The sequence below is a fragment of the Panthera leo genome, chromosome B1, assembly GCF_018350215.1.
Source record: "Panthera leo isolate Ple1 chromosome B1, P.leo_Ple1_pat1.1, whole genome shotgun sequence".
NCBI lineage: Eukaryota > Metazoa > Chordata > Mammalia > Carnivora > Felidae > Panthera > Panthera leo.
The window spans coordinates 23,967,135-23,980,967 of NC_056682.1; the positions used below are offsets into that span (position 1 = coordinate 23,967,135).

The 13,833-nt window shown below is 35.6% G+C and overlaps 1 protein-coding gene across 1 annotated transcript in view; it reads left to right on the forward strand.

Annotated features, from left to right (window-relative positions):
- Positions 1-13,833, forward strand: part of SGCZ (sarcoglycan zeta) — a 515,552-nt gene that overhangs the window by 37,115 nt on the left and 464,604 nt on the right. Inside the window, exon 2 of the mRNA XM_042933838.1 lies at positions 7,898-8,092. Within this exon, the coding sequence (XP_042789772.1) occupies positions 7,898-8,092 (195 nt within the window). The remainder of the gene's footprint in view (positions 1-7,897; positions 8,093-13,833) is intronic.

Consider the following 13,833-nt stretch of genomic DNA (forward strand, 5'->3'; position numbering starts at 1 on the left):
ACAATATTTCTCCCTTATAAGACATAAAACAGGGCGTTCCATTAATAGATTTTATTTCTACCCTTAATTTAACCAACACCAATTTAAAATAATTACCTTATGCATTGTACTCTCCCTTAACATCTTCTTTTCTTTCTCTGTTCTCATGAATATTAGCAGAGGTCACATTTTCTTTAGCCTTTCCTGTCTATCCAGTAAGATGCCATGTCTAACAGATGCCCTCCTGTTTCCACTCCCAGTTTTAGTAAATAAATAATAAAACCTCACTGAAAGAGGGCGGAGACTATTGTGGTCGGCAAGAACATGGTGGTACATACAAACATACATTCTAGGTCCCACACAGTGAAATCCATATGGAGCAAGTTTGTGGTCATGGAGCTTCTGCAGAAGTTTTCTGTGAAGGAAGGAAGCGGGTCTTTTTGCCACATGTCCCCAAGCCAGGTACCTGTGGACTTGAACCACAACACAGCCCCTTTCAGTTTCGCATATGCTGATGTGAGTCAGAATACTAGAGTAATAGGACCAAGAGTGATTCTCATGGGATTAGGCTAACTCTAACCTGTGTCTGTCACTTTCCGGAGCCTAGCTTGGCTCATCTTCTGTCATTGTCACTAGTTTTTCAATCGCCACCTCACTGAGAATGCACACACAGCTCATCTCTGGATCTCAGCTTTGTCCCCTCAACTATTGGCCCTATGTTAAATGTCCTCCTTTCTTTTCTGTTCTCTAGCTCATAACCTGTGTGTAAACTGGCCCTGGCCCCTGATTAATACTCCAACACTGGACTCCAGACTCTCATCTGAAATCCCTTTTCTTTGCTTTTCATTCCGCCCTCAAAAATGGTCTGAACTCACTTTCTCCACTTCCTCATTTTCGATCTTCTCCTTAGCTACTGTAATTAGGCCTTTGAATACTCAAGAGACCTCTTTTAACTCTCTTCCTAGATTTTCATCATTTTAGTTTCATGTCAGGAGTCACTTTCTTTGTGAGGCATTCTCTTTTCACTGCTAACATCTTTCTACCATTTTTAAAGGAGACTCCTCCAATATAGCACCATGCATATTATCTTCTTAGCATCTCTCACTATTTAATATTATATTACTTATATACCTATTATATTATTGTATTTCTCTTATTGTTATCTCCTTCTGTGAGGCAAGGGAATAATAGCAAATGGTCTCTGCTACTCTAGTTAATTTCTCTCACATTTCTAGCTGCGTAGACTTCACCAGAATTCCCCAGGGCTAGATTATTAGTGATGAACCATGGCTAGGTCAGTCCAGATTAATTGATTCTTGTCTAGATTTTTATTATGTGTTATTAAGTTTACTGAACAAAATAACCCTTTCTGTAAACCAGAGAAAAATATTGGAGAGAAATATTGGAGAAAAATATTGAAAAATTCACAAAGTCTAATTCTATTTGCCAATGCATCTTTCATTTAACCTCATAAAATCATGCCAGACATTTTATTCGTATTATCAGGATTTTGAAAGTATGTTTCTTTGTAAATAAAGCACAAAGTCCAAATTTAAATAAGTCCTTTCCTGGATTTCAGGCCAACACAAGTAAATGCATTTACCTTAATGTGAATGCTGATAGCCGTCTTGATCCAAGAAGGCTGAAGACTTCTTTGGTATTAACTAAGGGAACACTGGGTCTTGTAAGTTATTTGGTCCTAATAAATGCTTTGTAGACCTGGTATACAGTGTGAAAAACTAAGATGAAGAAGGTCCTAATTCCTTTAGGAAGCCAGGAATACTGTACAGAACCTTGAAAACCAAAATAATCGCAAAGAACATACTGCAAAGTACGATGTTGAATTCATATTGCACAGGAAAGTAGAGAGGACTTAGCCAGAGTGACACCTCAGTGAGGTGATGTTTCCTCTTAGGAAATCGTAATCATCTCTTTTTCTCTCTTAGGAAATCCATTTTGCTGATCTGAGAAAATAAGCATCTCTGCAAGTGTACGTTTGTTTGATAGATTACTTTAGAATGGCGATATCATTTAGGGAAACGATTTTCTATTTTGTTTGTAGAATTCTCAGAATGCCTAGGGAACCAAGATATTTCAGGATATTTTTAATCCTTGAAAATGGATCAACATTTACCATTTTGGACAAAGGCTGTAAACGTTTCAAATCTAGGATAGTTTGCTTAATCTCTCAGAGTACATTGTTTTTCTTCTTTGCTAGTACTACTACTTTAATGTAACGGCTACTGAAAGGTTTTGTGATCTTAAAAAAAAAAACACTTAGGTCTGTGAGGTTTAAGAAAAAATGAAGTGTTTTTTTTTTTTTAAACATTTATTCGTTTAATTTGGGAAAGAGACAGAGAGTGCCCGCGTGAGAGAGTGGAGGAGGGGCAGAGAGAAAGGGAGAGAGAGAATCCCAAGCAGGCTCTGTGCTGTCAGCTCAGAGCCCGATGCAGGGCTCAATCTCATGGACTCTGAGATCACGATCTGAACGAAAATGAATTTAGCCACCCAGGCACCACCCCAAAAATGAAGTTTTTTTAAAGCAAACTCTATACTTGTCTTTTTTCAGCTTGGATACTCTAAAAAGTATTTTGTGATAAAGAAGATTTATAAAGTAATAGTGTTAATCTCATCTTTAAGAAAACAACATTGAATTTCTTGAGATGATGAAAATAGATTTAATTAAATAACAGATTTTTATGTGTTCTTAACAACCTTTTCTCTCACCCTTTTGTTATTCCATTTGCTTTACAAAATAGTTAGTGGCTTTTGATATAGGTACAGAATTTCTATTGCTTTACCAAAAAAAAAAAAAAAATGTTATTCTTGAAAGACCATTTCCTCTGTGATTTGTGTTTGTTTTGTTTCAGAGACTTAGCTAAGTTCTCACTTCTTTTCGAAGGCACATTAATCTCACCTTCTCACCTTCATGTCTAACTAGAATTTGTAGAAATAGAATATTCTAAGAAAGAACGTTGCTTTAATATGAGATGAAAAGCAATGCATGATCTAAGTAGTGATAGCATTTGTGCCTTTTCCCAGACAAGCTATACGAGGAGGTCTCCTGCTGGCCAGTCAGGCATAGCCAGGCTTGTGCTCTCTCCTGCTCTCTTCCTACATCTATGTGCTTCCTTTCCTTAGTCCCTTTCTTAGTCTTTCCTTCAGTGGTGGTGGTCCCTAGAGTTCCTTTCATCTTCTTCTTATAATACATTTTCTATTTTGTAGTCATAACTGTTGTTAGAACTATAAAATCTCCACCGCAATCCTAGGGCAAAGTAAATCCCCCTGGTCTGCTGTCATCTCTTATAACACTTACAGTACACAGCAGTAAATATGTTGTGTATCTCCCCTCTAAATAGGAATCTCAGTAAGGACTAAAGATTTTCACTAGTCTGAAGGAAACATGAAATATTAACCTCAATAAAAATGACAGTAAGCAAACAAGTAATTCTTTATATCATGAAATAATTTGCTCTTGATTATCTAGTATTACCACCTCTAATTCATTTAAAATTCTGATTTAACATATACAAGAATTTTTACTCTATGAATGATAGTACTCTTCATTAAAAAAATAGAGCAAAATAACACCGCATCAACATAATTTCTAGTTAGAGCTCTAAAATAAAAAAAAAATTGGGAAAAAACAAAAAAAATTGGATGTTAGCATTTATCAATATATGGTTCCACATTTTACTTAGAGTAGGATTGGTTCAATGAACACTAATACTTATACTCTTGTGGTACATATTTTCTATAACATATATAGGCACCCCTCAGATATATTGCAGGTTCTGTTCTAGACCACCACATAAAGCAAATATTTTTATAAAGTGAATCAAATAATTTTTTTTGGTTTCCCAGTGCATATAAAAGTTATGTTTAAACTATTATACTGTAGTCTATTAAGTGTGCACCAACATTATGTCTAAGAGAACAAGGTACGTACCCCAAGGAAAAAATACTTTATTGCTAAAATATGCTAAGCATCGTCTGAGCTTACAGTGAGTTGTGATCTTTTTGGTGGTGAAGAGTCGTAGAGGTTGATGACTGCTGACTGCTCCTGGTGGTGGTTGGTGAAGGTTAGGGTAGCTGTGGCAGTTTGTTAAAATAAGACAACACTGAAGTTTGTTGCATCAGTTGACTCTTCCTTTCACAGATGATTTCTCTGTAGCATGCCATGCCATTTGATAGCACTTTATCCGCAGTAAAACTTCTCTCACAATTGGAGTCGATCCTCACAAACCCTGCTGCTGCTTTATCAACTAAGTTTATGTAATAGTCTAACTCTTTTGTTGTCATTTCAATAATCTTCACAGCATCTTTACCAGGAATAGATTCCATCTCAGGAAACCACTTTCTTTGTTCATCCATAAGCATAAGAAGCAACCCCTCATTCGTTCAGGTTTGATCTTGAGATTGCCCCGATTCAGTCCCTGATCTAATCCTCGTTCTCTTGCTCTTTCCACCACATCTGCAGTTTCTTCCTCCACTGTAGTCGGGTACCTCTCAAAGTCATCCATGAGGGTTGGAAGCCACTTCTTCCAAGCTCCTGTTTATGTTGATATTTGGACCTCATCTCATGAATCGTGAATGTTCTTAATGGCATTTAGAATAGTGAATCCTTTCCGGGTTTTCATTTTATTTTGCCCAGATCCATCAGAAGAATCTCTGTCTACGGCACCTAGCCTTATGAAATGTATTTCTACCTGAAAGTCAGAATTACTCATTGATCCATGGACTGCATAATGGATCAGGCATGAAAACAACATTAATCTGGTTGTACCTCTTCATCAGAGCACTTGGATGACCAAGTGTATTGGCAGTGAGTAGTAATACTTTGAAAATAATCTTTTCGTGAGCAATAGTTCTCAACAGGGGTCTTAAAATAGTCACTAAACCATGTTGTAAACAGATACGCTACCCTCCAGGCTTTGTTGTTCAATTTGTAGAGCATTTGCAGAGTGGATTGAACATAATTCTTTAGGGCCCTAGGAATTTTGGAAGGGTACATGAGCACTGGTCTCAACTTGAAGTCTTCAGACGCATTTGTCCCTGACAAGAGAGTCCTTTGAAGCTTTGGAAGGCAGGCTTTGACTTCTCCTTTAGATATAAAACTCCTAGTATCTTCTTGCAGTAGAAGCCTACTCCATCCCACTGAAAATTTTTTGTTGAGTGTAACCTCCTTCATGACTTATCTTAGTTAGTTCTGGATAACGTGCTGCAGGTTCTACGTCATCACTTGGCCTTTCACCTTGCAGGCTTTTGTGTTTGGAAATGGCTTTTGTATTTCTACCTCATGATCCAACCTCTGTTAGCTTCACCTTGTCTTCTGCAGGTTCCTCACCTCCCTCAGCCCTCGTAGAATTGAAGAGTTAGGGCCTTGCTCTGGGTTAGGCTTTGGCTTAAAGTAATGTTGTGGCTGGTTTGATTTTTTTTGTCCAGACACTAAGACTTTCTCTATATCAACAGTAAGGCTATTTTGCTTTCTTATCCTCATGTGTTTGAGAGAGTGGCGCTTTCATTCCCTTCAAGAACTGTTTCTTTGTATTCACATCTTGGATAACTGTTTGGCCCAAGAAGACAAGGCTTTGTCACTCAACTTAATCATTTCTAGCTTTTGATTGAAAGTGAGACATGCAACTCTTCCTTTCACTTGAACACTTAGAGGTCATTGCAGGGTTTTTTGTGTGTTTGTTAAGTTTTTATTTAAATTCCAGTTAGTTAACATCCAGTGTAATATCAGTTTTGGGTCTATAATACAGTGATTCAACACTTCCATATAGTATCTGGTGTGCATCACAACAAATCATTGTAGGGTTTTTAATTGGCCTAATTTCATTATTGTTCTATCTCAGGTAAAAGGCAGGCCTGAGGAAAAGGAGACAGAGAGGGAATGGCCACTCGGTGGAACAGTCAAAACACACAGTTATCAATTAAGCCATCATCTTATACGGGTGTCGTTCATGGTGCCAAAACAATTATTAGTCACATCAGAATCACTGGGCATAGATCACTACAACAGATATAATAATGAAAGTTTGAAATATTGTGAGAATTACTAAAATGTAAGACACAGATTTAAAATGAACAAATGCTGTTGGAAAAAGTCACCGATTGACTTGCTTAACTCAGCATTGCCACAAATCTTCAATTTGTCAATAGCACAGAATCTGCAAAGCACAATACAGTGACACACAATGCAATGAGATATAACTGTATTTTTTATATTACTTGACAGGTAATTATAATTCTTCGCTGATGCTGTTTTTATTTTGGTGTATTTATTCAGCATTATTTCCGTTGTAGTAATTGTTTAATGGACATATACAATAAGAGAATTCTGAAAAGAACTAAGGAGAAAAACACTAAACTAAAAAAACTTATTGCCTTAGAGAAAATTATATTTTATAAAAATTATTTTTTATCCCTCAGGTAATAAATATTTTATTCTAAAAATTGTATACCTAGTACATATTCTTTGACTTTTCTTAACCATACTTCTTGGTTGTATCGGGCAGAAAATAACGGATTAGCCTTTTGAAAGAATTAACTTCAAACCTAAATTTATACATTACCAAGGAATACCACCTCCCCTTTTCCAGAATGGACTTTTGCATATATCAATATGTTATATAATATTATATAATCAGATAGTACAGTGTAGTGTTTTGTGTTTTTTAGAGATCAATTTTATTTTGAGAACTCATTGAAATACAACTAAAATAAATGACCAACAAAGTTCTAAGTAAAAGCACTAACCAAATAGCTAAATCTATATAATTCTAAATGAAAGTGTATTTTCTTCCCGTTGGTTCTTTCAAATGCACTTACATTTTACTAGAACATATACACTGAGCCACTGATACCCTGTATTTTTAGATAAAGGTACAGAAATGTCTTGAGATACAGTTGGTCTCTGTCTACCCCAAGAAACAGGTGACACTTATTCCAAGAGTAACTGGGATGTGCATTGAATTTTAGGTTATAGACACCAGGGAGTAGAGCTGCACCATCATCACTCTCCAGAGAAAAGGTTACTGTTAGAATTGGGCAAATCTGACTGAAAATAATATACATCTCAGAAATACCACAGCTAGTTGAACAGCTCTAAAATGCAGCATCAATGATGTGATAGGAGGCATTTTGTAAGATTTTAATCAATTTTAATTTAATTATTTAATTTTCAATACACAGCAATAGTTCTTTGAACACTTACTACCCATCTGTAAGTATGTTGTATCTTTTGGTTTAAAAAAAAAACAAAACAGTTTTTTAAGAGTCTCTTATGGTTTGGCTCCCTCCCTCTCTAACTTTTTTTTTCCCTGCCCCTCCCCCCATGGTCTTATGTTAAGTTTCTCAGGATCCACATAAGAGTGAAAACATACGGTATCTGTCTTTCTATGTATGACTTACTTCACTTAGCATCATACTCTCCAGTTCCATCCACGTTGCTACAAAAGGCCGTATTTCATTCTTTCTCATTGCCACGTACTACTCCATTGTGTTTATAAACCACAATTTCTTTATCCATTCATCATTTGATGGACATTTAGGCTTTTCCATAATTTGGCTATTGTTGAAGGTGCTGCCATAAACATGGGGGTACAAGTGCCCCTATGTATCAGCACTCCTGTATCCCTTGGGTAAATTCCTAGCAGTGCTCTTGCTCTTAAAAACTGAGAATAAACAGGGTTGATGGGGGGCGGGAGGGAAGGAAAGTGGGTGATGGGCATTGAGGAGGGCACCTGTTGGGATGGGCACTGGGTGTTGTATGGAAACCAATTTGACAATAAATTTCATATTAAAAAAATAAATGCTAGGAAATAAATAAATAAATAAATAAATAAATAAATAAAACCCATTGGTTTTAGTTTTGAATGTTTCTTTTCTTTCTTTTGTTCTTCTTTTTTTTCAGATGACTCGAGAACAATACATACTAGCAACACAACAAAACAACCTGCCAAGGGCTGAGAATGCACAACTTTACCCAGTGGGGATTTATGGATGGCGAAAGAGGTGCTTATACTTCTTTGTCCTTCTGCTGTTGGTTACCATGATAGTTAACTTAGCCATGACAATATGGATATTGAAAGTGATGAATTTCACTGTGGTAAGTACCACCATGATTTTATACCTACTGCTTTTGGTTCAAAGACAATACAGTGCTGTTATTTTTATTTTTTAATTGAAAGTTATTTTTCTTAATCTTTACAAGTATGTGTCTTGAAATTCCAAAGACTGTCATGTATTATTTTAAGACTACATTCAGTATGTATCCGTGACACATGTATATTACTATCTGCCATTTAAGTATGGGAAATTGAGATCATGAGATAGTACAGAACACCGATTCATTAGCAAGTTAGAAAACTTTCAACCTATAAGCTTGAACTATTGCTTGCTAAACCTGGTAATGTAGGAAATGAGTTGTTTAGAGATGATATTTGATATTAAAATTAATATTAAATATCACAAATACCTTTAAAATACTTTGCACAGAGTATTTACCTTCCTCCCTATGCTTTCTGTGTAACATACTGCATGATCAAATCTAAACTCTGGAATTTCTCCTGGGCCACATGGACCAATGTCTGTAATTGTTACCAGATGGTGATCTCATTTTTTGGAGCACAAGCATGGTAAATATAAAACCAGAAATTAAATCACTCTTTCATGAAAAGTAATAATATAAAATAATTATATAACTCATTGATGAATTTTGCTTTAATTTATTGTATGTGTACTATAAAACAATGAGCATGACTTATCTGGGAAAAATTACTCACTTCAGGAAAGTCTAGTTGAGCTCACTTCATATTTTCTGGCTAAATTCTTAAATTTTTCGACTCTGCCTTTAAAGCTTTCTGCCTTTCCTTAAAGACTTCAGATATCTTCACATTGAAGCAGGTATCTTACACTTGCTGACCAGACTGCTGTTAATCCTTAGAACTCTGCGTCCTCAGGGGCAAGTATAAAGCTGGCTGTTTAACTTCACTGATCTTTGTGTACTGGGCTGTTGCTGCTGCTTTTCTTTTCTTTTCTTTTCTTTTCTTTTCTTTTCTTTTCTTTTCTTTTTTTTTTTAAACTCTACAGTGTATTGACTTAGCCAAAAGTAGTTTCTTTCTGAGTTCACTAACATACAATTCTAACTTGAAACAAAATCTTAAAAGGGAAAATGAGCCCAGCATCTGTCCATAGTGTAGGATACTGCAGTTGTGTGCAAAGACCCTGGGAAAGCAGGTGGCCTAGCCTTCCAGAGAGGAAAAACTATAACTGTACAAATCATGACAGAAGAGCATATGTTCACGGAGTAAAATGAGCTGAGCAAGGGTTCCATTTCTCTGATACGGTGCAAATTTTGAAGGGTATTCATCAAAAAGAAAAAAAAAAAGAAAAAAAAAAAAAGAAAGGCAAAAGTTGAGCAGAACTCAGTATGTTCCAGGATTAGAGAAAATGACTATATCCTAGCGATGGACATGTGTTCAGGGTCACTGATCAAGGTCTGTGAGTCTGTGGGTGGCTAAAGGTGGAACTGGGGGCTACTAGACAAATTATTTCTTTAAGAGACTCTGTTAATACATCTGAACTGTTCCTTTGTCCCAAGAGTTGGCTCAGTGTCCCCCACCCCCACAATTGGGAATATTTTGGCGTAGATTATACCAATTCTGCTCCTAGTCTTTTTGTTCTGAGTTCTGCTCCTGCCTCCCTTACCAATGTCCGTGCTCCGTTAATGATTCCTTTACCACACATATCAGGGGCAATGTGTATAACTCTGAAGATTCTTTTATGTGTTTTTGACTATCAGCCAAATTAACAGTTGCTGACAGCAATTTCTTTAACCTCATTTTTCTTAACAAAACAAAACAAAGAAAAATCACTTTGAAAGAAATAAAGACTATAACTTTCTCCAAGATTTGAAATTTCAAACATTTGATCATCTCTTCCAATGAGCATCTTTCTAAAACTCATGAAAGTTGTGATCAACTCTCTCACTTCAGGAGTCTTGTTTCTATCCAGTAACCAGGCCATGGGAGCTTTCAGATTCAGGCCCTGTATATTTCTCAAGCATATTTAAATTAATTAAGAAAATAAACTTAAATGCATAATTACATGGCTGCATGGATCAGGCTCCCAATACCTTGCCTCATGCTGAGGTCAAAGCTGGATAAGCCATTCAAGGGAAATAATTGAAACAATCACCTTTGTCCTCAGGATCCCTGCCGGCCTCAGGGTTTCTGTCACCTGTGGTGCTATCTAATTTGAACCTCAGCTGGCCAATATGTATGTCAACATATTCCTGGGGATAATGAAAAGGAGTTTATTTTCATAAGAGTTTTGGTATTTATTTATTTATTTATTTATTTATTTATTTATTTATGGATCTTTTTCTTTCTTTCTTTCTTTCTTTCTTTCTTTCTTTCTTTCTTTCTTTCTTTCTTTCTTTCTTTCCACAATGTTATTTTTTTAATAATCCAAATAGAAGGCTATGTGTTCTTCAGGCTCGGAAGCTATTTCTATGTAAGTGACATAATTCATGTAAGTGAAACATGAAGTAATTATTGAGTCAAGATAATCTCTGTAAGGTAATATATTCTACATCTCAGTGTAGTCATTCATGATTGTCTAGTGAAATTCTGCATTACTTAAATAGTTGCTGAGTTTAGCAGTTCTGAATACTGCACACCAGATTAAGTTGTATGAATTTGAAAAGTGAAATAATTTGTAATCCTCTTATATTAGAGCAGTAACAAAATCAATTTTATGTTTTCACTGGTACATTATGATTGTATCTATCTCTAGAGTGAATACCTGACACCATTTGCCATACTATTATCGTAAGAAGTAGTAAATGATGTGTAAATTTATTTGGGGTGTATTACTGATTTACACAAAATGTATTTCTCTTTCTTTATAACTGTTTCCATACAATTCATGGAAATATGTGGCTGTTAACATCTTTTATTTCAGCAGATGGGGCACGTTATTGTTACCAAAATGTTGTGGTTTGTTTTGTCTTGTTTTGTTTTTGCACAGCAAGGGTAGCTGCCAATCTGTTTTATGATGTTTCATGGAGTCTATCATTCTGACTAATATTATGCATGATCTGTATGGTTGATATGACCTTATTCTGTTTCTTATTTTGTGGAAAATAAGATCACACAGCTGCTAAGATACCCAGGTGCAGAGAATCAAGAAAACGGAAATTAGTTTATACTACAGGGTGAAAGGCTTAGGATAGATAAACACCACAATTTCCTGTCTGTGAGAGTTGGTAAATGTAGGAATGACTTGTAGAAGGAGATTGTGAAACTTCATTCTCTCAAGATCAGTATAACCCAATTACGTGTTTTTGTTGTTGTTGTTGGTTGGTTGGTATAATAGCTATGTGGTTCAATATAAATGGACTAGTTTAGAAGATCTGTCGAATCTAGGCATCCTGATAAGGCAATATTCTTTTCTTGGCTCAAGTGCTCATCCTAAGTAAGTTTGTTCTGTATTTGAAAATTGAAAATTGATATAATAATATTCATTTTAATCACGAGTACCAAGTAAATGTTGGTGGCCTCAATTGCAACTTCATTTGATTGGCTATGTTAACTAGCCATCAAAGGAAGAATGGGAAAATAAATGCCGTTTATTAAGCAAAGAGGGTGAGGAAAGTCATGAATGTTGTGACTGAGAGGTCATGAATGCCCAGATATGGGTAATAATTGGAACAATCAATCAATTGAACAATTTGGGAAAAAAAAATGTTAGAAACTTGTGATCAGTGTGATGAATATTAGTTGAAAGGACATCCCACAAGATGTAGGGCTGGGTATCATAATCTTTTAGGATTAAAAAGGAACTGAGAGATTTTTAGTTCAGCCATCCACACACTACTAGAGGTCACTCTGTATATTCCCTCAATTTGGTCACACAAATTGAGGGAACCCTCCTTTGGATAAACCCACCTTTGGATAAAAACCCTCCTTTGCTTAAACCCTCCTTTGGATAAAAAGACCATCGCATTAAATCACTGGGTAGTTGTACTGCTATTTAACATCTTGATATTTTGTTGCAGTCTCTCATATATTACTCCAATCATGGGATACTAGTTCTCTTCTTTCAAACTGACATGAATTTATTATTTTATCCAGACCACAGTTTGTTCTAATACACACACACTCACACATATGTATGTTCTTACACAAACACACACCTATGTATATATACATATACAAATTCACATACAGTATACACATACATAAACTTAACATAGTCACATCTAGCATATATATTGTATGTAGATAAATATTCTAGATCTTTATTAAAATAGATATACATTCTCTATGTAATATATATATATATATTTCTTTTAATATCTAAACATCAGAATAAGTTAAGAGAAATTCTTTTTTTATTATTTTTTATTTAAATTTTTTTTAATGTTTATTTTTGAGAGAGAGACAGAGCATGAGTGGGGGAGGGGCAGAGAGAAAGGGAGACACAGAATCTGAAGCAGTTTTCCGGCTCTGAGCTGTCAGCACAGAGCCCGACATGGGGCTTGAACCCACCAATCATGAGATCATGACTTGAGCCAAAGTCAGAGGCTTAACCTACTGAGCCACCCAGGCACCCCTAAGTAAGAGAAATTCTTATGCAGTCACTTTGTCTTCTTTAGTTGCCATTTGCCTTTATTTCAAATATTATCTCTACTACATTATCATCATTATATGTTTCTAAGACTATTAACATTTTTAAGATATCTTTCTGTTTATGACCATTGGCCAGAGAGTTACTGATATATTTTATCATACTTTCTTTTCTTTTAGTGTACCTTTCTAAAGTTAAGAGACAGTACACATATCACTGTATTCGGTTTTCTGCTCTCCTACTGGTTTTACAGCTAAAAACTCTAAAAGATAGTTTTGGGAAGTATGAAATAACACACATTTGCTAAGTATGCAGTCCTGTGCTCTACTACGTTGGTAAATGAAGTGTCACATATTCCCATCTCACTCGTGTGACTATTCTTTTGTTTTTTGTTTTTGCTTTTTTTTTTTTTTTTTTTACCTTCGTCATTAACCCAGTGGCATGTCATCCATAGCCATTATTGATTTACCTAAGATGGCTAAAGTACATTTGCAGTACGCTATCATTTGTTAGTGTGTCCATCACCAGACTTGTTACTCCACAGTTTTCTTCATTTTACTCTTCAATGGAACCATGAGGTCAGAATAAACGTTTCTATCACTGTATATCTAGCCAGTTCTTATATTTATCAAAGCTGTGTCCCCACACCAAATGTATTTTATTTCTTACCCAGAATCTATGGACATATACAGGGTGTGTGGGAAGCTTCAGTATGAAATATGAAATTGATGTTTCATTGCTTTTTTCTTCTCTCCTTACCATGCTTATCACAGATTGTTTCTCTGTATATGACTATGTTCATTGTCTGTTTTTACTTCCCCACGGATAGAATATAAGCTTCATAGAGCTCAGGGTTTTTGACCCTTTTTGCATTGTTGTATTCCCAAGGCAGAGGACAGTGCCTGACAGATAATTAGCTCTTAATACATTTTTGTGGAATAAATATCTGTCTTCAACATTACCTGCATTGAAAGCTAATTAACTCTTCACTTCACTATGCTTTGTGCCCTTCCAAAAACCTGCTCTAGCTGGGATGAATTGATAAAAAGACTATGAGTTGTCCTAGGTGTCTTTGTTTCTGTTTCAGGTCTCATAAGCACACGATATGGTTCCGTGGACTGTAGAGGGGTTTTTATTAACATCTACATTGAAAAAGCAGTTTCATGTTCTGAACACCAAGTTTAATAATTCCCTGAAACCCCTGCATTTAAACCC